Here is a 20,469-nt window from a genome sequence, read left to right as displayed (position 1 = left end):
TCACTGAGGGTCTCAAGGCCACAAATGATGGAGATGTATTAATGGAACCGATGGGGAGGAAGTCCCAAAGGCGTTTTTTTCAAGAGGCATCTGGACTTTCTGGTTTTTCTTTTTAGATGTTTCGCTTCTCATCTAAGAAGCTTCTTCAGCTCTGACTGGATGGAGGGAAACGTCTTCAAAGAAAAACCAGAAAGCCTACTTGACTTGCCTCTTGAAAAAAGCACCTTTGGGATAACCATGAACTGGACGACTGAGAATCTCTATAGACGGGGAGGAAGGGACGCTGTGCATCTTCTCTCCCCACAACCCCAGGAGCAGTGGTTAAAATGCAGCACTGCAGTTCAGCAGTTTGGCTGTTCAAATCCCACCAGGCTCAAGGTTGACTCAGCCTTCCATCCTTCCGAGGTGGATAAAATGAGGACCCAGATTGTTGTTGGGGGCAATATGCTGACTCTGTAAACCGCTTAGAGAGGGCTGAAAGCCCTATGAAGCGGTATATAAGCCTAACTATTGCTCTTCCAAGGCATAAGCCAAGAATGCTATCTTTTCGCGCAGGCGCAGCCGGGCGTCCCTCCCCAGAGGTCCGAGTGAAAAGAAAAAAAAGGAAGAAATGTTGATTTCAGTTCTGACGTCACCGGCCCTCAATAGCCAGCTGCCCTATCAGAGAGCTCCCTGAGCCTTTGACCCACTCTCCTGCGGCCGCTCCTCGCGCCAACCGCGCAGGCGCCTTTGGGTCTCCGCCTGGCCCGGCTTCTTCGGCGACGCTCCCTTGCCTAGAGTTCCTACTCGGTGTCGGCGGGCTGGCGAAGGCAGCGTCTCCCCAGAGGGTTCCGAGGAAGCACCGCCGCCCTTCACGATGAAGATCTGGACCTCGGAGCACACCTTCGAGTGAGTGGCCGAGGCCTCTGAGAAGCGACGGTTGTTGGAGGGGGGGGGGGGACCGTCACCAGGGTAACGGAAGCTCCCATTCCCTCCCGGCGGGGGAATAGCGAAGGCTCGGACGGTCCTTCGACCCCCGGGGCGAGCCTCCTCCGTCTCCTGCGGCCGTCCGCCTCGGCAGCCCATTCATTCGTCCATGTATCTCGGCGCGGGAAAATCGTCCAGGGCTGACCTTGGCGGAGAAAGTGCGGGCGAGGGACTACAGGGCCCATCATCCTCCCAGGCCGAGTGACGGGGTTTCGCGGGTATCAAATACCACCCGCATTGACTTGGAGACGTGCAGCTCTCGGCTCCTTTTCTTCCTCGAGGTCTCCCCTTGGGGATTTCGAAGAAAGGTGGAGGTAGGGGACACCGCACCTGTCTTTGGGGAGGCCGGGAAGGGCAACCCCCTTCGCCTGAGCAATACCTTCCCTGCGTCTCTTTCCCAAAAGTTGCTTGTTTTGGAGAGAGCAGTGCAAGGTAGTCCTCGACTTATGACCTCAATTTCTGAGCCCAACATTTCTGTTGGCTAAGCTATTTAAGCAATTCTGTTGCTCTCGGTTAAGCGAATTGTTGCCCCACTTTCTTTTCCTGCAGGGGTTAAGTGAATCTGGGTTCTTCCCCCACCGCCCCATTGCTTTGTCAGAAGGACTGCCAAAGGGGATCACATGATCCTTGGGACACTGCAACCGTCATAAGTATGAGCCAAGCATCCGAATTTGGATCACGTGACTGTGTGGTTCCTGCAGTGGTCATAAGTGTGAAAAATGGTCATAAGCAGAGGTGGTATTCAACAGGTTCTGACCAGTTCTGGAGAACAGCTAGCAAAAAATTTTGAGTAGTTCAGAGAACCGGTAAATACCACCTCTGAATGCACCCAACTCCATCTATTCTCTGCCTCCGAGTCCCAGGTGATTGGGAGGAAATGGAGATTTTACAGTATCCTTCCCTTGCCACACTCACCAAGCCATGCCCACAGAACCAGTAGTAAAAAAAAAATGACTCCCACCACTGGTCATAAGACACTTTTTCAGTGCCATTGTAACTTTGAACAGTCACTAAATGAACTGTGGTAAGTCCGAGGACTATCTGTAGTTTTTTTTTCTCTCTCTCTCTCTCTTTCTTTCCCCCTGGCCTGGCCTTAAGGACAAATGGTAAAAGGTACAGTATGCTTGATTATAAACGCTGTGATTGGTAAAGGGAAAAGGGAGGGGGGGGAAGGGAGCAAAAGCCGAAGAGATGAGCTTGGCTTTTTTTTCAGAAGCAGGAATTATATAGTACAAAGCCAGGATTTAGCTTTCATTGTGTTTTTGTTTACAGTGTGATTGTGACACACTGGGGAATTACAGTATTACCTGTGTGTGTGTGTGTGTGTGTGTGTGTGTGTGTGTGTGTAGGTAGGTGTAGAGCAGTGGTAGTCAACCTGGTCCCTACCTTCCACTAGTGGGCGTTCCAGCTTTCATGGTGGGCAGTAGGGGTTTGCTATAACTCCACTTTATAAATTTTATAAAGTAAAGTTACTTCCCTACTTTATAAATCACCATTACTGTGGAGCCGGTGGGCAGTTAGAAAATTTTACTACTAACAGAGATACAGAAGTGGGCGGTAGGTATAAAAAGGTTGACTCCCCCTGGTGTAGAGGTTTGAAAGAATTCCTTTAGGCCACGCTAAAACTAACACCTTGCCAGTGCTAGAATCCAAATTAAAGCATCTTGGCAAATGGCTATGCTTGAGCATAACCTGCCATCCTCAGCAGGTGTCAAATTGTTCTTATGAAGCGTTTTCTAAACTTTCAACCAAAAACTTTCTTCCACTGTTAAGTGGAATTCCCTGGCCAGCTGTCTGGAGTAATAAAAGACAGTCCTTAACTGTGGAACCCTTCAGGTATTTGAAGAGAGCTGTCATTTTCTCAAAGTCTTTTGTTAAGATTAAACATTAATGCTTAATGTTTTACTCTTCCCCGTACCTTTTCTAGAAATTATATTGTTAAATTTATATGCCACCTAATTACCAGCAACTCTTGGTTGGGCATTTACAATTGTTAAAAATATTTAAAAACAAAAATTACAAAACCCCTCATAAAAATGGCATAAGACAAAAGAACAATAATGGCAAAGAAAATAAGCCCAGAGGGAAACAAGAAGAAAAGGGCATCTGTCAACCTCTCCAAAGGCCTGGGGAAAAAGCTAGGTCTTTAAGGCCCTTCAAAATACCAGTAGGTTGAGAATTGTTCAAATTTTGGTGAACCTCTTGTATATCTGAAAAACATGTACCTCGAGATCATGGTTGTCCAATTTTTTGGTGATCCTGGCCACACTGAATAAAGAAGAATTGTCTTGAGCTGCTTATAAAACATATAGTTAATGTATGTGAATAAGAAACCTGCTTTATTTTTAATATTTTTCATTATCTTGTGGGGCTGCATTACTAGCTCTCCAGGGCTGCACATGGCCCACAAATTGGACACGGTACTTTAGATCAGTGTTTTTCAGCCTTTTTTGTGCAAAGGCACACTTTTTTCATGAAAAAAATCACGAGGCACACCACTATTAGAAAATGTTAAAAAAAATTAACTTTGTGCCTATATTGACTATATATAAAGTAATTTTCCCACGGCACACCTTACACTATGTCACGGCACACTAGTGTGCCGCGGCACAGTGGTTGAAAAACACTGCTTTAGATCATATATTATCTGTCACTCTCTTAGTCCATAATCTACAGCAGACGTGTCAAAACACATGGCCTGAGCTAGGCTGAAGAATTGGCCCACGGGGCTGTCCCGGAGATGATGAGTGACCAGTCCCTGCTGCCCTGGGCCTGGCCACACCCATCCGGTCGGCCACAACAACAGGCCATGCCCACCCTGGCTTCCCCAAGGGCAAACAAACTCCCGATACACCCACAACGGTCTACAGCAGTGATGGCTAACCTTTTCGATGCTGAGTGCTGAAAGCACGCATGCACACCCATAATGCAATGCGTGTGTGACCCTCCCACTATGTGCCCCTCGCATGCATGCCCGCCCCTGTGTGCGTAAAAGTGGATGCAGATCCAAGCAATTGGGCTGTAGAACCCTGTTAAGCTTTTCACTGAAAAGTTAGAAATTCTCTTCAGCTAAGTTTGGCTCCAGCTGTCCATTTAGACATATGTATGCAGTTTTTCAGCAGCATTGGAAAAGTTTTCCATAAGCTTTCCTGAGGTTTATTCAACTTACTAGTCAAACCTTCAGTCCTTGATTTCCTGATGATCTCCCATCTAAGCAAAGATACCCAATGCTTGTTATCTAAGGTCAGCTAGATGCTACCACCTGCTGAGGGAGCCTTGTAGGACTTGATTTGAGGTAAAGGTAAATGGCAATTACTTTTAACCCAAAAACATAACACAAGTAAACAGAACTAGCCATTGAAAGCTTTTCTACACATTCCTCCCAACTTGGAATTTATCCCTTTCCTGATTTGACAGAATATATGTAACTAATTGTACGTATTTGAGCTGCTTAAAATAGCTTTTTTGTTTCTGTAACTCAGTTTAGTTTTACACTTTGTTTTGTCAGATATTTCAGCTTTAGGGGTAGGCTGGCAGGAATCCCTGAAGCAGTGGTTCTCAAGCTGTGGGTCGGGACCCCTTTGGGGGTCGAACGACCCTTTCACAGGGGTTGCCTAAGACTATTGGAAAACACATATTTTCGATGGTCTTAGGAACCGAGACACCAATTTTATGGTTGGGGGTCACCACAACATGAGGAACTGTATTAAAGGGTTGCAGCATTGGGAAGGTTGAGAACCACTGCCCTTGTGGGCAGTGGTGAAAGTATTCGTTGAATCTGAAGGTTATGTATTTTGCTGGGGAAGAGTGCTATCGTTTTCACTATACATCTGTCGATCTCTCTATACAATAGCTTACAGTTGTGTAGCTGAGATGTTATTGGGTGAATATTTTTTTAAATTAATTATTTATTAATGTTTAACCTTTTAAACGTCACCATTCATTCAGAATTGAAGAAGCTTCTTGGATGGGTAAGCGAAGCATCTTTAAACAAAAATCAAAGTATGTCCAGTTGCCTTTTGGAAAAGCATCCTTGGGATAATCTTTTAAACATTTTTCATTTTGCTTTGAAATGATTATGAGCTAAGTACTTAAGCTTGCTAGAGGCTTGATAACATATACATATGCACCAAAAACCATATGGCTTGTTGACAGACTATTCTGGGGATGATTGATTAAAAAAAAAAATTGACCCATGAGGAACCAAAAACATACTAGTCACTCGTTGCCCATTCATGCATCATGTAGCCTAATGAAAAGTGGCCATACTTGTGTTTTTGTTTTTGCTTTATAGTCACCCATGGAAGACTGTTACTACAGCTGCTATGCAGAAATACCCCAATCCCATGAATACCAGCGTAGTTGGAGTTGATGTTTTGGACCGGCATGTAGATACTAATGGAAAATTACATAGCCATCGGCTGCTGAGTACAGAATGGGGAATGCCATCCATTGTAAAATCAGTAAGTGCCATACCAAGAATTAGGGCTTTCAACAATTTTCTTTGAATGTATGTCTTGTGTCTTTGGTTTTACAAAATGTAACATATAGTTCACAATTGTAGCATATTGCATTACATTTTCTTTAGAATTTCTGTTATTTATTCTGTTATTATATTCCCAAAAGGTGGATATTTCCGTAACCAAATGGTGTTCAGAATTTGAATAGGCCAAATTCTCACGGAAAGTTACTATTGCATATTCATTTAGGTTTTTTTTATAATAAAGGTGACTAATACATTGGATTGTGCAACAGCTCCTTATAACTGATGAATGAATCCATTGTGCCTGTTACATCATAAACAACCGCATGTTACAGCAAGTTGAATTGTTTTATTGTTTCTTTTTCCCCTCAGATTACATTCCTTATTTCTGTTTCGGATAGCATGAAAATTAGTTGGTCAAGTAATTTCAATTTTAGCAACACATTAAATATGAGTTTTTATACAAATGTCAATTTAAATGCAGAAAAGTTTTATAAATTGAGGAAGAAATGTTAGTTTATAGATATTTTTTATTTTATATTTTTTATGAATTTATATCTATACTAGACAACTCATGACCCATTGAATCTTCCTTTCAAAAATTCTTCCATTGTGGGTACATACATATCTAGAGCATATCATAGTTGTAAATGGATGGTTGAATTTTGTACAAGTATTAAGGGTTTGATTCACATATTTGGCTTGAAAGAGGTTCAGTTAAATCAGGGTAGTGAAGCAGGAAAGTCCAATTTATATTTTAAAACAACCTTTATGGAAGGTGAACTCGTTGCAAAAATTCTGGATTGTTTCTTCTTTTATTTCATGCCCCTGAAACAGCATAATGTAATTCAGTTTTTGATGCTATGCTTAAGTCACAATGCAGCTAATGCTATATTTATCTTCTAGCTTATTGGTGCTTGTAGAATGAGAACCTATGTTCAAGAGCACTCTGTAGTTGACCCAGTTGAGAAAATAATGGAGCTCAAGTCTATTAATGTAAGTATTACACAGATGAACTTAACGTTTCTAGTAGACTTAATTCCTGTATGTCGTACTTCCAAGTATCTCTTCAGAGGTAGCAGAATACTAGAAAGATACTGTGTGCTTCTCCTTCTAAAGGCCTTAGAATTTCAGATTTTTCTCAGGAAGTATCTGTTTTGTACTTTGTGAAATTGACCATCTTTTCTAAAATGGTATCCTCCCAAGTTAAATGGATTACTTTATTTTCTATAGCTATAGATCATAATGCATTTGTGTATCACGTGGTCTGTATCTGAGGAAGCCAGTGTAATCTATGCTTATTAAATTATGCTCTCACTACTTAATTGTATTCACTGATTTTTTTAATGCTGAAGATTACATTAAATTTCTTGTAGATTTCATTTACCAATCTGGTGTCAGTAGATGAGAGACTAATTTATAAGCCACATCCTCAAGAGCCAGAAAAGTAAGTAATGTATTTTCAGAATTTTACTCTATTTATCTTTATTGTATGAAATACTTTAGCAAATCACAGTAGATTGTTTAAAAATAATCAAAATACTGCTCAACATACTTGGACCAATAATAAAAAACTAAATTCAACAGATATAATATGTGGAATTTAATTCAAACTTAAACAAATGTGAAATGCCACTTTACAACAGTAATAACCTATATGATATTTGTGAATACTGGAAAGGAATTTTGCCCCCAAATATAATTTTCACTAATACAACTACAATTGGGACCAGAATTTTGGTCATAAGTCAAGGCATCCACTTGACTGCTTTGTTCACTAAGCAGAGTGCATGGAACATCAGAGGGTGAGGGAGATCCTGGCAGGCCATGCATTAGCTGGGGGTGTGCTACCGGGTGGTGCAAAGCTGCAACCATTCCAGCCCAACTATATATAATATTCTTCTTAAATATGGTTAACTATGATTAATTTCCATATGTTTAATTTTGTTTTCTTTTATGGTCATATTAAAAACCATACATTTAGTTCACTTTGAGGGCCCTATGAACCTAAATAATGCTTTGTGGATTTATCTGTGATCCCGAGAGTTAGGTTGTATGGTTCCATTGGGCTGAATATTTTGTGACTAAGGCCACATTCAACATTTGTGCAGATTGGGTCAGACACATTTCCAGAATTCAAAATAAGCAAGGATGTGTTTGGAGGATAGCTTGGTATTTCCCTTTGTTTTCCAATTGTGGCGTGCCTAGCATATATATTGAGGCAAATACAGACATATAGTTGACTTAAGACCACAGTTGAGTCCAGAATTTCAGTTGTTAAGTGCGTTTTGCCCAATTTTACAACCTTTCTTTCCACAGTTGTTAAGTGAATCATTGCACCTATTAAGTTAGTATCACGGTTATTAAGTAAATCTTGCTTCCCTATTGACTGCATTTCAAAAGGTCGCAAAAAGAGGTCACATGACCCCAGAACATTGCAACCATCATAAGTTGCACCTGAATTTTGATTACATGACCACATGGATGTTGCAATGGTTGTTGCAATAGCACTTAGACTTATATACTGCTTCATAGTGCTTTACAGCCCTCTCAGTGGTTGACAGAGTCAATACATTGCCTCCAACAATCTTGGTCCTCATTTTACCACCCACAGAAGGATGGAAGGCCAAGTCAACCTTGAGCTGGTCAGAATCAAACTCCTGGAAGTTGGCAGAATTAGCCTGCAATATTGCATTCTAACCACTGTGCCACCATGATTCTTGTAAGTGTGAAAAAGTCATAAATCACTTTTCAGTGCCATTGTGACTTCAAACAGTCACTAAATGAATGGTTATAAGTCAAGCACTACCTGTACTATATATTATTATGGCAGAAAACTACTCTTTTCAGTAATCTTTGTCAGAAGGAATTCCAAGAGCCAGAAATGCATACCCATATCTTATGGTTTAAAGCAATTCTGAGATTATTGATTGCCCATTCCCTACTAGCTTAGGGTATCGGTGAGCACACTATCCCTGTGAAAATTGATTGGTAGTTGTATGTAGAATTTTTTATAGACATAGGAAAAACAAAAGTAGCTCCTGATTACTTTTTGAGAAATAAATTGATAAACTTGTTATTTTTCCCCTACAGAACTATTTTGACTCAAGAAGCAACCATCTGTGTAAAAGGAGTTAGTCTCAGCAGTTACTTAGAAGGACTAATGGAAAACACAATTTCTTCTAATGCCAAAAAAGTATGTATTGCCAACTTATTTTGACAAGACAGGAGAGAAGAGTAGATACCGTATTCTCGGAGTATAAAATGCACCTTTTTCCTTCAAAAAAGCGGGTGAAAATCTGGGTGCGTCTTATACACTGAGTACAGCATTTTTGGCCTCCCGAAACCCTGCCCCCTTTGCAAAAATGGCCATGCATAGTCTTTAGGAGGCTTCCAGGGTGCTCCTGGGGGCTGGGGAGGGCAAAAATGAGTGAAGCCCCCAGGAGCACTTTACAAGCCTCCTAAAGGCTATGCATGCCCTTTTTTGGACAAAAAATAGGCCATTTTGGGGAGGTCTGCAGCGTGCAAAAACTTTTTTTTAATTTGCCTCTTCAAAATTTTGGTGCATCTTACACTCTGGTATGTCTTATACTCTGAAAAATATGATAAATTGGGATGGAATGAAAATATGAGCTTATTAATGGCTGTGTTATATTTTATGAATATTACCTACTTCAAACTTAAGAATACCCTGAATGATTTCTTTGCTCTTCCATTTGTTAGTAGGGAAAATAAATAAAAGTAATTCACTTGTGGGATTAACACAGAATATTTTTACAAATGAAAGTAAACATACATGTCTCTGGATAATCTTGCAGGACAATCTAGGTCAATCATCGGGACTAGAGGTTTAATCTTCGCGCTTTTAGACTTGTGCTGGAGCTTATCCTTAGGGAACTTCTCTCTACCAGAATGTGATGAGACGGAAGTTCTAATGAGAGAGAAGTTCCCTGAGGATAGGCTCCAGCACAAGTCTGAAAGCTTGGAAGATTACACCTCTGATCCTGATGACCAACACAGATTGAGTCCTGCAACATTTTTTGTTTTTTACTGTGAATCTGTTTCAATAATACATCACTTTTAGCCATTTAAATCAATGTTTACAAGAATTGAAATGATAACAATATTGATCATATAGATCAGGGGGCGGATTTGGCCTACTGGGTGCTTAGATCTGGCTGGGAGGGGCGCCTTGGAAATGAAGGAACGGCCCTCAGTGCCTCTGCCAGCGAAAACGGAGCTTGGGAGGGCTGCGTGTGGCATTCCCCAGCTCCATTTTCACTGGCAGAGGGTTGCAGCAGACCATCTCAGCCAAAACGGAGCTTGGGAGCCCATTTTCGCTCATAGAGTGCTCTGGCCACCATATGTGCCCCCAATACAAGTGATGTTGATCTGGCCACGCCCACCCTGGCCCACTAAGGTCAAACACAACCCTGAGGCGGCCCTCAATGAAATCGAGTTTGACACCCCTGATATAGATGATAAGCATAACAAGAGTATTACGAAAAATTACATTTAACCCCAATCATCTTAAGTGTTGAGGTAGAAAACTGGATCTTTTCTTAATTCAAGCATTACAATCAAAATTAACAATGTCAGAGCAGAAACATTCTTGCAAAAGTAACAGAGATTCATCCATACAGAATCTCAAGACATATAATAGACTTCCTAAATAATATTTTAGTAAATGAATGATGTTGAAAAGTGTGTTACTGAATTTTTAACCCAAATATTTACACTGTAGGAGCAGTCCTGGGCATTTTACAGCTTGTGGGCTACATCTAACCCATGAGTGGTCCCTGTCTGGGCCACAGTGGTGGGTACAGGCAGGGCGGCTACAACATGGATGGGGCAGTGGCAACAGAGGGCGGAGCAGAAGCCCTCCACAGCAATCCCAGTTTTTCATGTGGCTCCCTGGGAAAAAAATTTGCCCACTCTGTATAAGAGGCAACAGAACCTGAGAAACTCTGGTGGCCTAATGGAATTTTTCATAATTTAGATTCTTCCTATTATATTATCTATTTAAGGTACCTCTATTTAGTTTGAACAGCAAGATAGTCACATGTAATATCTTTCTTTTATTTTTGTCAGTTTTCCCGGTCACCTTTACATTTTACAAAGGGTAGCTTTTCCTTTGGGTTGATCTGTTTTTCCATAACTATGTGTGACTCTTTCCTTCCTTTCTTCTGAGTCAAGGTATTTATGGTATTCACACCATGATTAAAATGTATCATGATAAAAACAAAAGGTAGCTATCAATAGATAATATAAATTAAATGCTTCCAAAAGGCTGAGCAAACAGAGCATATATTTTTTTTAAAAAATTGCCCATCACAATTTATTCTGAATTCAACAGAGACTTTATACCAGCGGTGTCAAACTCTCATTAAGGGCCGCATCAAGGTTGTGTTTGACCTTTGCGGGGTGGGGAAACAGGGCCAGCTCAAAGACACTTGTATCGGGGTGCCTGTGGAGGCCCAAGCGTTCTGCCAGCATGTGGCCCTCCCAAGCTCCATTTTCATTGGCAGAGGGTTGCAGGAGGCTGTGGCATCTGAAAACAGAGTTTGGGAGCTGTTTTTGCTGGTAGAAGTACCGCGAGCCAGTTCTTCGCTGTTTCCAGGGCGACCCCATAGACCAGATTTAAGTACCTCATGGGCCGAATCCAGCCCCCCGGGCCTTGAGTTTGACACCCCTACTTTATACCCTTTAACCTAGCGGTTTTAAAATGTTAAAGTAGTACGTGTGTGTGTGTGTATGTGTGTGTTTGTATGTATGTATGTATGTATGTATGTATGTATGTATGTATGTATGTATATATTCAGTCTCATTTCTGCAAATTACTTTGATCTCTGAGATACTTGGACTTGTTTCAATCAAGAATGTGTGTTTTCACAGGGACGTGAAGCATTGGAATGGGTAATCAGCAAACTTAATGCTGAAATAGAAGAATTCACTTCTTCAGCAAGAGGAAATATGAGATCTCCAATGGCAGCGGCATCCTTTGTGGATGAATAGTATAGAAGCTATACCAAGTTGTTAGGCCTGACAATTGGAAAGGAACACTTTCAGGCTTCCTCAAAGCTGGAAATATTTATTCTTATACCTATTTAAAAATAGATCTGTAGTTTAGATTTTTAAATTAAAATTTTGGAGAGAACTTGCCTAAATCTGTACATGAAAGTAACACGCATGGCTTTCTGTTGAATTGTACATTCCTTAAACTGGAATGCAGGCATTCAAGACAGTTCATGTGTTTGCAGAATATATTCTGGGCACAAGATTTTGAGCAGTTTGTTACAGGATTTAGCTTTGAAGAACAAATGCTATTACTTGAAATAGGATCTAAAGTGCTTTTTTATAGGCTGTTTTCATGAAAGTTACCATTTGCTAACCTGAGAAGTTTGATATTTAACATTCATGTTTACAGAAGTTTCACCATTTACAGAGTTTACAGAAAACTTCTGAATGTGGCAGAAATTGCATGCTATATAATTAGATATGAACTAAAAGTGGCTTACAATTTCAGTTTTTCAAAGTCTCTATTTTGGTAAGATGGTTAAATTGTTGAACAGTGCAACTTGTTGAACTTAAATCATTTTGGTCTCACATTTTCTAAGAATCAGAAATTGTATAATAACTACATTTATAGATAGAAATCACTCCTCTCTTTTAAAATGCATAATCATGATTTATGTACTCCGGACAACAGAAGTCTCTTAAATTGTACTTTGTTGTTTCTCTTTACACGCACACACTATTTTGTTCCTTGCTACATATCCATACTGCCCTACCTACTATCTACAGAAGTATAGATACTTCAGAACAAATACATTTTAATTCCATAAGTAAAAGAATAGTTCCCTTCCAATATCAAAATATAGTCCTTTCTTCATAGGGGAGTATTTATATTTATTCAAAAACTGGAAAGCTCAAAAAGCCTTTATGTCTGTGGTGCAGGTACAATGTAAAATGTAAGTATATTTGATGAGCAGGACAGTAGTAGAACTCTGGTATCTGTCATAAATGACAAGAACTAATGAGTTGTAGACATATCTTTAATCTCTGAATTCAGATTCCTTTAATACTTTCATCTGTGGTGTTTAGCATGGAATATTAATTTCTTAAGAATGTCTGTAAATACTATACTATGGACCTGAAGCTAATTTTAAAAGTTAACATTTCAGTAGAAGGTACTGATTCTACTGTGAGGTGAGGTGTGATTACAAACATTTACATTGCATTTAAATGTTAAATATTTTTCTATTGGGTTATGTTTTGTCTTTTTCATTTTTAAAAACTGCGGAAACATTTTATAGAGACAATGTTATTAAAAAAGATTAATGTTTGATACTCTAATCTCTGTTTTAATTCAGTAAGTCATATACTCGTCCTTGAGTGATGAATGGCAGCAGCTCAGGTTGACCATGGTGAATGGGGAGAAGGTCTCATTGAGACAATAGAAACAAGCTGACTCCAAAGGTGGGGGGGCGGAGATCTGTCTTGGCCAGAGGTCCTAATACATTTAAGAAAATCAGAGCGGTAGCCTGTGGCCACTCTTTGCCGAAATTCTACATATATTCAATATCCTTTTTATGTTGAACTAGCTGATGACCTGGCCTAGCCCAGGTATGTATGTATCCCAAAACTGTATTAGAGGGAGCCCCCTTGTAGAGTACTGCAAAGCCGTTACCATGGCAACTCCACTGCTGTACAGTAGAAGCCATTTTAAGGCATAACAGGCTGGGTCTTAACAACCTGAATCCAAAATGCACACTATCACTGTCAAAAAAGTACTGTGACTTGACACTATAGATATAATTCAGTCCTTTTCATTTCAGCGGCCCAGGTGTTCCGGAGTTATGCTGGAACACACACAGACACATCCCGAGGGGTGTTAGGGATGTCTTACCACCACAGCATTTGTTTCCAGGGAGTAAGTAATCGGTGTACCACGTTTGGTTGAAATTGCTTGAGACGTTGCAGAGTTCTGCTGGAACATACATACAGAGCCATTTATATATATATAATGTATGTATGACTATTGCTTTTCTTTGTTTTTCCCAATCAGCCCTTTTCTATTTTTTTCTCCATATCCACTGCCAGTATTAGGGACATTAAAGTGTTGTTTGGCTCCATATGATAGGTCCACAACTGGTTGGCTACTCACATTCTAAGAATCTATATTAATGTCTCTGCATTGAGCATTCATTCATTTACTCATTCACTCTTTCAGTTTATATGGCCACTCATCTCAGGTTTATGCCTCTGGGCAATTAACAATAGTTAAAAGCAACATAAACACACTAACCTGTAACAAATTAATAGTCGCGCATTCTAATCCCTAGGCCTGTTGATTTATTGGATTTATAGACCAATTTCATTTTGTGCAACCCAGGGCAGTATGCCTAATGCTCCCTCCTGTTTACACCATCACAGTATCCCTGTAAGGCACTTTCATCTAAGAGAATGACAGAAATTTCAGTCTCAACTTAGCCGTTATAGGTCTATAACTATCTGTAAAACTCCCAGTCCCCCAGTTTCTAGTCTACTACCTTAGCCAAATTGGCTCTTAATTTGGAATTTGAAAAGGAATTTAATTTCAGTGTGAAGAAAATTGAGGGAAGAGGTTATCAGTGTGCTACAGAGAAAATATTACCACAGAAACTAACACCAAAAATAATGGATATAAGTTCCAGGTACCTACATTTTATTTAAATAGGTAAAAATATTCTTACAGTAAGATCTGGACAATAGTGGAACAGTTTACCTACAATTGTGCATTTTCCACATCTGGAGTGACTGGATGTCCCACCTCTTTTTGTTAATTTAATTTTCCTGAATCCTGCAGAGGTTTTCTGGTTCCATTCAGCTTTATAATTCAACAAGTGTATGATTTTCTTAAATCTGGAGGATACAGTAACTTTGGAGAAGTATCTTCTGCTACACAAAAAGGAGGTTTGACAGAATACCTTGTCAATCTAAATCAATGCTTCCCAAGTTTTTTTACTATCCAAAACCAATTATCAGAAAGCTTTTTTTACACAATGTAGGCAAAACACTTTATTATTTAAATGGCAATTTTAAAAAGTCAATTTTCCCTGTTACGAGTGGATAATGGGCTCCTGTACTGTTTTCCAAAGGGGAGGGAAAAAAACACTTTTACCCAATTTTGAATAATTTACCCAGGTTTGGGGAACACTGCTATAAATCAAACAGAATGTTCAGGTATGGATATATCTACTAGGATCCCATATAATTATTCTATTGTCATGGGGAAAAAGGCAGCTCCACCGAAATGAAAAGCAGTGGAGATTGGAGATTGTTTTTTTTTAAATAATAATGCAGGGATCACTGGTCTACCAAAACAACCTGAGACCCCTCGGTTTAGGTCAGTGAGAATTAAGAGATAGTTCTCAACTTACGACCACAATTGACCCCAAAATTTATGTTGCTAAGGGAGAAATTTGTTGAGCGAGTTTTGGCCCATTGTGACTTTTCTTGCCAGTTATTAAGTGAATCACTGCAGTTGTTAAATTAGTAACACAGTTGTTAAGTGAATGTCCCTGGACACTGCAACCATCATAATTAAATATGAACCAGTTACCAAGCATTCAAATCTAAATCACATGACCATGGGGATGCTGCAATGGTCGTGTAAAAAATGGTCATGTCACTTTTCAATGCCGTTGTAACTTTGGCCACTAAACAAACTGTTGTAAGTGGAGGACTACTTGCCTACAGAAACAGGGGAAATGTGCTAATCAGCACTGCACAATTAGTTACATAACGCAGTCCCAGTTTTCCCATCAGCAGTGAGGAAAATACTACAATGGAACCCAATCTTGGGTTTGGCTGGGTAGCTGGGCCACTCCGGCTAACATTAGTCGGTTAAGGAAACGGCTGCGTGCAAACCAATCCTCCATAGGCACCAAGGACAATCTCATCCCAATTCTCCCACAGTGCTGGTGCTGCGAAAGAAATAGAAGGACGGAGGAATATTAGGACACATTCGCCATCCTTCATTTTTAAAAATAATTTTATTTTTTATTATTTATTAAAGCCTAATAAAGGCTAGATAGAAAAAAAAAATCAATAGGAAACGAAGCCGCCTCCCCAACTACTCAGAATCTCCAAAAACTGTGGCGCAATGTGTTACACCCCGTGGGTGACTTTCTGAGATTCCTCCAGACTCAAGAGGACAGGTTTCATGCTCATCAAACCACACAACCAATGATAACAGCCGTATCGTAGAAGACCGAGCTTTGATTGGTTATCTCGGACGGATTAACTCCGCCCCCTAAATAGAACGAGATGGATGGGGAAATAAAGCCCTCCGTCGTACGGGGCATCGATAGGACGTGAGTTTTGATTGGGCAACTTGGTTTTCATTTCCGGGTCTTTCAGCGCTTCCGGGTTAGACTCCGGCGAAGCAGCCTTCCGCTATTTGCCTGGACGACCTTGCAGCTTCGAGCGAGCGATTTCCTCGAGCAAGCAGCCGTCGCCATGTCTTACTGGAGGCAAGCCGGGCTCAGGTAGGTGTGGGGGGGTGGGGCAGCACCGACCTCTGCACTCCCAGAATATCCCCCGCCCCAGGCTGGTCTTGGGAAGCCGCCGGTCTGCTGGTGTTCGGGCGCCTCAGATGAAGCTTCCCTAGTTCTTCTCCATCTTGCAAATTAAATTCTTTTAATGCAGAAAAGGAAGGGGGAAAAACCAATAAAATCTCATTCCCAAGCGAAGATTATTTGTCATCTCTCAAGGATGAGGACCCAGATTCCTGGGAGCAATAGGCTGACTGTTAGAAAGGGCTGTGAAGCGGTATGTAAGTGCTATCGCTATCATCATCTCAGCCATTGTCTATCCACTGCAGGATGAAGACCTCTTCCTCATGTTCCCAACCCATATGATCCTGAGCTCTCTTTTGCCAATTGGGCAGGCAATACTTGCTGATCTCATCTACCCAGCTTGTTTTACCTCTCTTTCATGGATGCTTTTAATCAAGTGGGATCCATTCTAAACTGCCTTGGTTTAGTTTAGTTTATTGTCATTGCACTTCGTACAATGAAATTAAATGCCGTCTTCAGTGTACATCATGTATAAGAAAACTATTTTAAAAAAACCACATTTCACATTCTATACAATTGTATTGAAAACCCCTGATACTGCATTAGTATTACACTATACATTTAGAATTCAATATAATTACTGCTCTGGGATAGAAGCTGTTTTTCAAGCTATTTGTCCTTGATTTTATTATCCTGTACCATCTGCCAGATGTTTATAATTCAAAAGAGGGCGCCCAGGATGAGATGGATCTTTAAGAATGTTTTAAACTTTCTTAAGGCAGGGGGGGCTATAAAGCTCTTCCAAAGAGGGGAGAGGGCAACCAATGAGCCTCTGGGCAATGACGTTAACCCTCTGGAGCACTGTCCTATCTGCCACTGTGCCACTGGCAAACCATAACACAGGTGCAGTAAGTTAAAATATTCTCTATGGTGTTATCAGTAGAAGTTCACCAGCAGTGTTTCATTCAGTTGTTTCCTGAAAAGTCTCAGGTAGTATAATCTCTGTTGGGTTCTTTGGACCAGTGTTGCAATGTGGACCACCTGTCAACAGTGCTTCTTTCTATTTTGATTTCATTTATTTTGCTCTCTTGATGATATCATATACTTTTCGTTTGTTCTTTAATCCATGTGCAGGTCTTTCTGTCTTGTTTTGTAATGCCCATCATGTATCTTTCCATGGCTCTTTGCACCAATCATAGTTTTTACATCAATTGTGAAGTTAGTGTTCGACTGGAATAGAGTAGAACAGGTAGTACACACTGATTGAAAACTTCTCTCTACAAGAATAGGGGGAGGGTGTTCTTGAAAATTATGCTTAGCTTGCCGAATGTCTACCAATCACATTTAACACACCGTTCAATTTCAGAAGGTGTCTTTGTAGCTCTTCTGGGTCTTGTGAGAAGAGAACAACATCATTTGCAAATCTTAAGTAATTTTAATAGGCACCACTGATTTTTATTCCATCTTTTGCCCATCTAGTTTGCAAAATACTTTTTCAAGGCAGGCTGAGATAAAGAAAGCTGAGGTTGTATAAAGGGTATGAAAAATGAAAAATAACCCATGATTACTTGTAGACAATTGTGAGGATAACAAGTAACATCTGAAGATGTGAAGGCCACCAATTTAGAGGGCTTTAATGGGGTTAACATTTAGAGTACATAGAGTTGTCAATGGCCACTTTTCAGTTTAAAATATCACCTTCAGATTTTGCCTCTGAATAAATTTGAAATTACAACCGTGCTCAACAAGAAGACTTATGACTGCTCCTTGAAGTTGTGGCTGTCGCAGCGTCCCCATAATCACAGGATCATGATTGGGGCACTTGGCAACTGGCACACAGTTACAATGATTACAGCTTCCCACAGTCACATCATCACCACTTGTGATCTTCACTGCCAGCTTCCAATAAGTCAAGTCAATGAGGAAACCAGCCACCACCTGATGTTGTGCTTAATGACTGCAGATGATTCCTTAACTACAACCTGAACTGTCATTGTACACTGAAGATCACATTTAATTTCATTGTACAAGGTGCAATGACAATAAAGTAAACTAAACTAAATGTCTGAGCCACTATGGCCCAGCTTCCATTTTATTAGAGGTCCTGGTCTTTATAATGACTGTTCTAGGATGCTTTTCTAATTTTCCACAGTTGTTCACTTTTGCTCCATATTTATTTTTCTTTCAGCTACATCCGCTACTCTCAGATCTGTGCAAAAGCAGTAAGAGCAGCCCTGAAACCTCAGTTTAAAGCAGAGGCAGAGAAAGCAGCTGGAAGTAATGTAAAAATTATAAAACCCAAAAAGGAATAACACAAGTAAGTAAAGAAGTTTTAGAGATTTCTGTTTCCCTCAGATCTACAATTTTACAGCATTAAACTGTATCATGTCTTATGTAATGCAGATTATCTATGCAGCCATAAAAATTGTGATTTAATTGACTATTACTAATCATTTTTTGCTGAATCAAGAGACCATTCAAAATTCTAGCAAGAAATGTATTAGTATAATAGTTTAGGATTGCCTATATTTAACCTAGCTAGCTGTCTTTGTCCCATTACATTGCATCCAGGCAGGTAAAGAATTCCGACTGGTGGGGTATAGGAAGAGAGCCTTCTCTACAGTTGCCCCTGTCCTTTGGAACATTCTCTCCCCATTCCCACCGGAGATGAGACTGATTCCCACTTTCCCAGTCTTTTGAAAATACTTATAGGCCTGACTGTGCTATCTGGCTTGGTGCTTACAGAGTGGCACATAACTGTGGGGCTGGGTAGTATTCTGAAGGCTGTCGCCCCCTGCCCAACTTTTACTTAACTTTTAATGTTAAACTTTAAACTATTCTTGCCTATATTTTATATTCAGTTTTTATGTTTTGAACATTTTATTTGTACTCCACTCTCTGAGAGGGAGAAGGATGGTTTCTAAATGCAACAGATAGATGGATAAGAGAGAGAGAGAGAGTACTGAGTGGATATGGTTGTAAGGAATAGAACTGTATGTAGAAACCGTTTTACTGGTTCTGCTGTTAGGATATTCCAGTGGATTTTGCCATCTCAGACAATGGCTAGGAGGGTTGTGCTTTCCTTGTTCTGTATGCAACTGAAGTAGAAATCCCAACACTGGAAATAGCTGGCATGCTAAGATAGAGAGAAACTGCATGCAGTTCTGCCTTATCCAACAGCTTTCCACAATTCTTCATCCTAGATCTGTTTCTTTATTCAGCTTCATTATAGCAGTAGTTCCCCAGGGCTGAAAACAATGGGCATTTAAAGTGACTTCTGTGGTAAAAATTGCTACAGCAAACACCACAAAGAAAGGTGCAGATTCATGTGTGTGTTTCAAAGATATGGAAACAATTTCAGTGTTTTTAGGTTCTAGCCTTTTGCGTATCAGCTCATTGACGCAATGGAATAATTTAATTGGATAATACTTTAAAAAATACAGGGACTGGTACGGTGATATTAGTTCTCAAGCTGTCAATTTTAATTCATACTCTGTGCTGCTTTAAATTCTTATTGAATATTTTTACCTGTCTTTACAGAACCCATTTTCTGAAAGGAAAAATGACAACTCGTTGGTATGCTTGTGGACAGTTGCTTCCCATTTTGTGAAACCACCATGTATATATATATAAATGAACCATGCCAATAAATGAAACTTAATGCAAATTTTTTTAGTGATTATGTTTTATCAAGCAATAATGAAATTCCTTTTCAAGGAATTGAGTTCTATTGGATTGTAGCTTATTAAAAATTTGTTTTCAGTTTAATGCCTGTTTTGAATAACAAGGTCACTAGTTACAGAAGATATTTGAGTCCTTCGTGGCAGAAAAAATATTATTGAAAATCAATAAGAAATATTTGGTGAAAGGAAAATTCAGTGATCACATAAAGGATCATGCTTGCTTGGAATTAAATTCCATTGATTAATTTATTACCAAGTATGTAGACAAAGGTGTGCAATCACATTTATTTAAGTAGCTTTAAAATTTGAAAAGCTGTACTTTAGCTTGGAAATAATAGTGATACTTAAAACATAACAATTTAAGAATACAATGAGATCTTTATAAAAGAAAATGTATTGGTAATTTGACATGTAATAAATAAGGTCTAAATGATGCTTTTTATGAGTGGATATGAACACATTGCAATCCTAACTAAATGCTTCAAAATTCCATTTAGGAAAGTGGCAGTATTAAAATTGATTGTGGTGTAAGAAATGAGGTTTAAAATGGCTTAACATTAGCTGGATGTTATTAGTATTTGTCACATTGTTTTTTCCCCATATTTTGTTTCCTGCAGAGCTTTGCAATAATGTCGATGTTGCCAAGAAAACTGCATTTAAGATAAAAACCATTTTAATTTATAACAAGAAGTAGTTTTTCTATATAAACAGAACAGCTAACTTCCAAAGCTGTATTCAATGAGTTCATAATCCTTCACAAAGTCACTGCATCAAT

At 39.6% G+C, this 20,469-nt stretch overlaps 2 protein-coding genes across 4 annotated transcripts; both read left to right on the top strand.

Moving 5' to 3' along the window:
* The first annotated feature begins 714 nt into the window (after nucleotides 1-714).
* PRELID3B (PRELI domain containing 3B) lies at nucleotides 715-14,047 on the top strand. 3 transcript variants are annotated; one of them, XM_087720519.1, is made up of 8 exons: nucleotides 715-888; nucleotides 5,261-5,429; nucleotides 6,356-6,445; nucleotides 6,826-6,896; nucleotides 8,543-8,645; nucleotides 11,345-11,365; nucleotides 12,345-12,420; nucleotides 13,288-14,047. In XM_087720519.1, exons 1-8 carry the CDS (start codon nucleotides 857-859, stop codon nucleotides 13,410-13,412), a joined length of 687 nt encoding a protein of 228 aa, XP_087576645.1. In that variant the 5' UTR covers nucleotides 715-856; the 3' UTR covers nucleotides 13,413-14,047. The 3 variants fall into 3 exon arrangements, with proteins under 3 accessions (XP_087576645.1, XP_087576647.1, XP_087576646.1); XM_087720521.1 differs by lacking the exons at nucleotides 11,345-11,365; nucleotides 12,345-12,420 and having other exon boundaries at nucleotides 719-888; nucleotides 13,288-13,427; XM_087720520.1 differs by lacking the exon at nucleotides 13,288-14,047 and having other exon boundaries at nucleotides 725-888; nucleotides 11,345-12,797.
* Nucleotides 14,048-15,859: 1,812 nt separating this feature from the next.
* On the top strand, nucleotides 15,860-19,678 carry ATP5F1E (ATP synthase F1 subunit epsilon). The gene is made up of 3 exons (XM_087720522.1): nucleotides 15,860-15,981; nucleotides 18,200-18,328; nucleotides 19,552-19,678. The coding sequence occupies exons 1-2, from the start codon at nucleotides 15,953-15,955 to the stop codon at nucleotides 18,321-18,323; spliced, it is 153 nt and encodes a 50-aa protein (XP_087576648.1). The 5' UTR covers nucleotides 15,860-15,952; the 3' UTR covers nucleotides 18,324-18,328; nucleotides 19,552-19,678.
* The last annotated feature ends 791 nt before the right edge of the window (nucleotides 19,679-20,469 follow it).

Source organism: Thamnophis sirtalis, unplaced genomic scaffold, assembly GCF_051295495.1.
Source record: "Thamnophis sirtalis isolate CommonGarterSnake01/CBP01778 unplaced genomic scaffold, rThaSir2_p1.2 scaffold_7, whole genome shotgun sequence".
In the NCBI taxonomy this organism is placed as follows: domain Eukaryota; kingdom Metazoa; phylum Chordata; class Lepidosauria; order Squamata; family Natricidae; genus Thamnophis; species Thamnophis sirtalis.
The sequence above is the reverse complement of the archived record's forward strand: the minus strand, read 5'-3'. Positions and strand labels throughout refer to the sequence as shown.

Coding starts and splice junctions, on each gene's coding strand:
- PRELID3B (XM_087720519.1), top strand. CDS start 857: ATGAAGATCTGGACCTCGGAGCACACCTTCGA. Junction 889..5,260: donor ACCTCGGAGCACACCTTCGA/GTGAGTGGCCGA, acceptor TTTGCTTTATAG/TCACCCATGGAAGACTGTTA. Junction 6,897..8,542: donor CATCCTCAAGAGCCAGAAAA/GTAAGTAATGTA, acceptor TTTCCCCTACAG/AACTATTTTGACTCAAGAAG.
- ATP5F1E (XM_087720522.1), top strand. CDS start 15,953: ATGTCTTACTGGAGGCAAGCCGGGCTCAG. Junction 15,982..18,199: donor TGGAGGCAAGCCGGGCTCAG/GTAGGTGTGGGG, acceptor TTTTTCTTTCAG/CTACATCCGCTACTCTCAGA.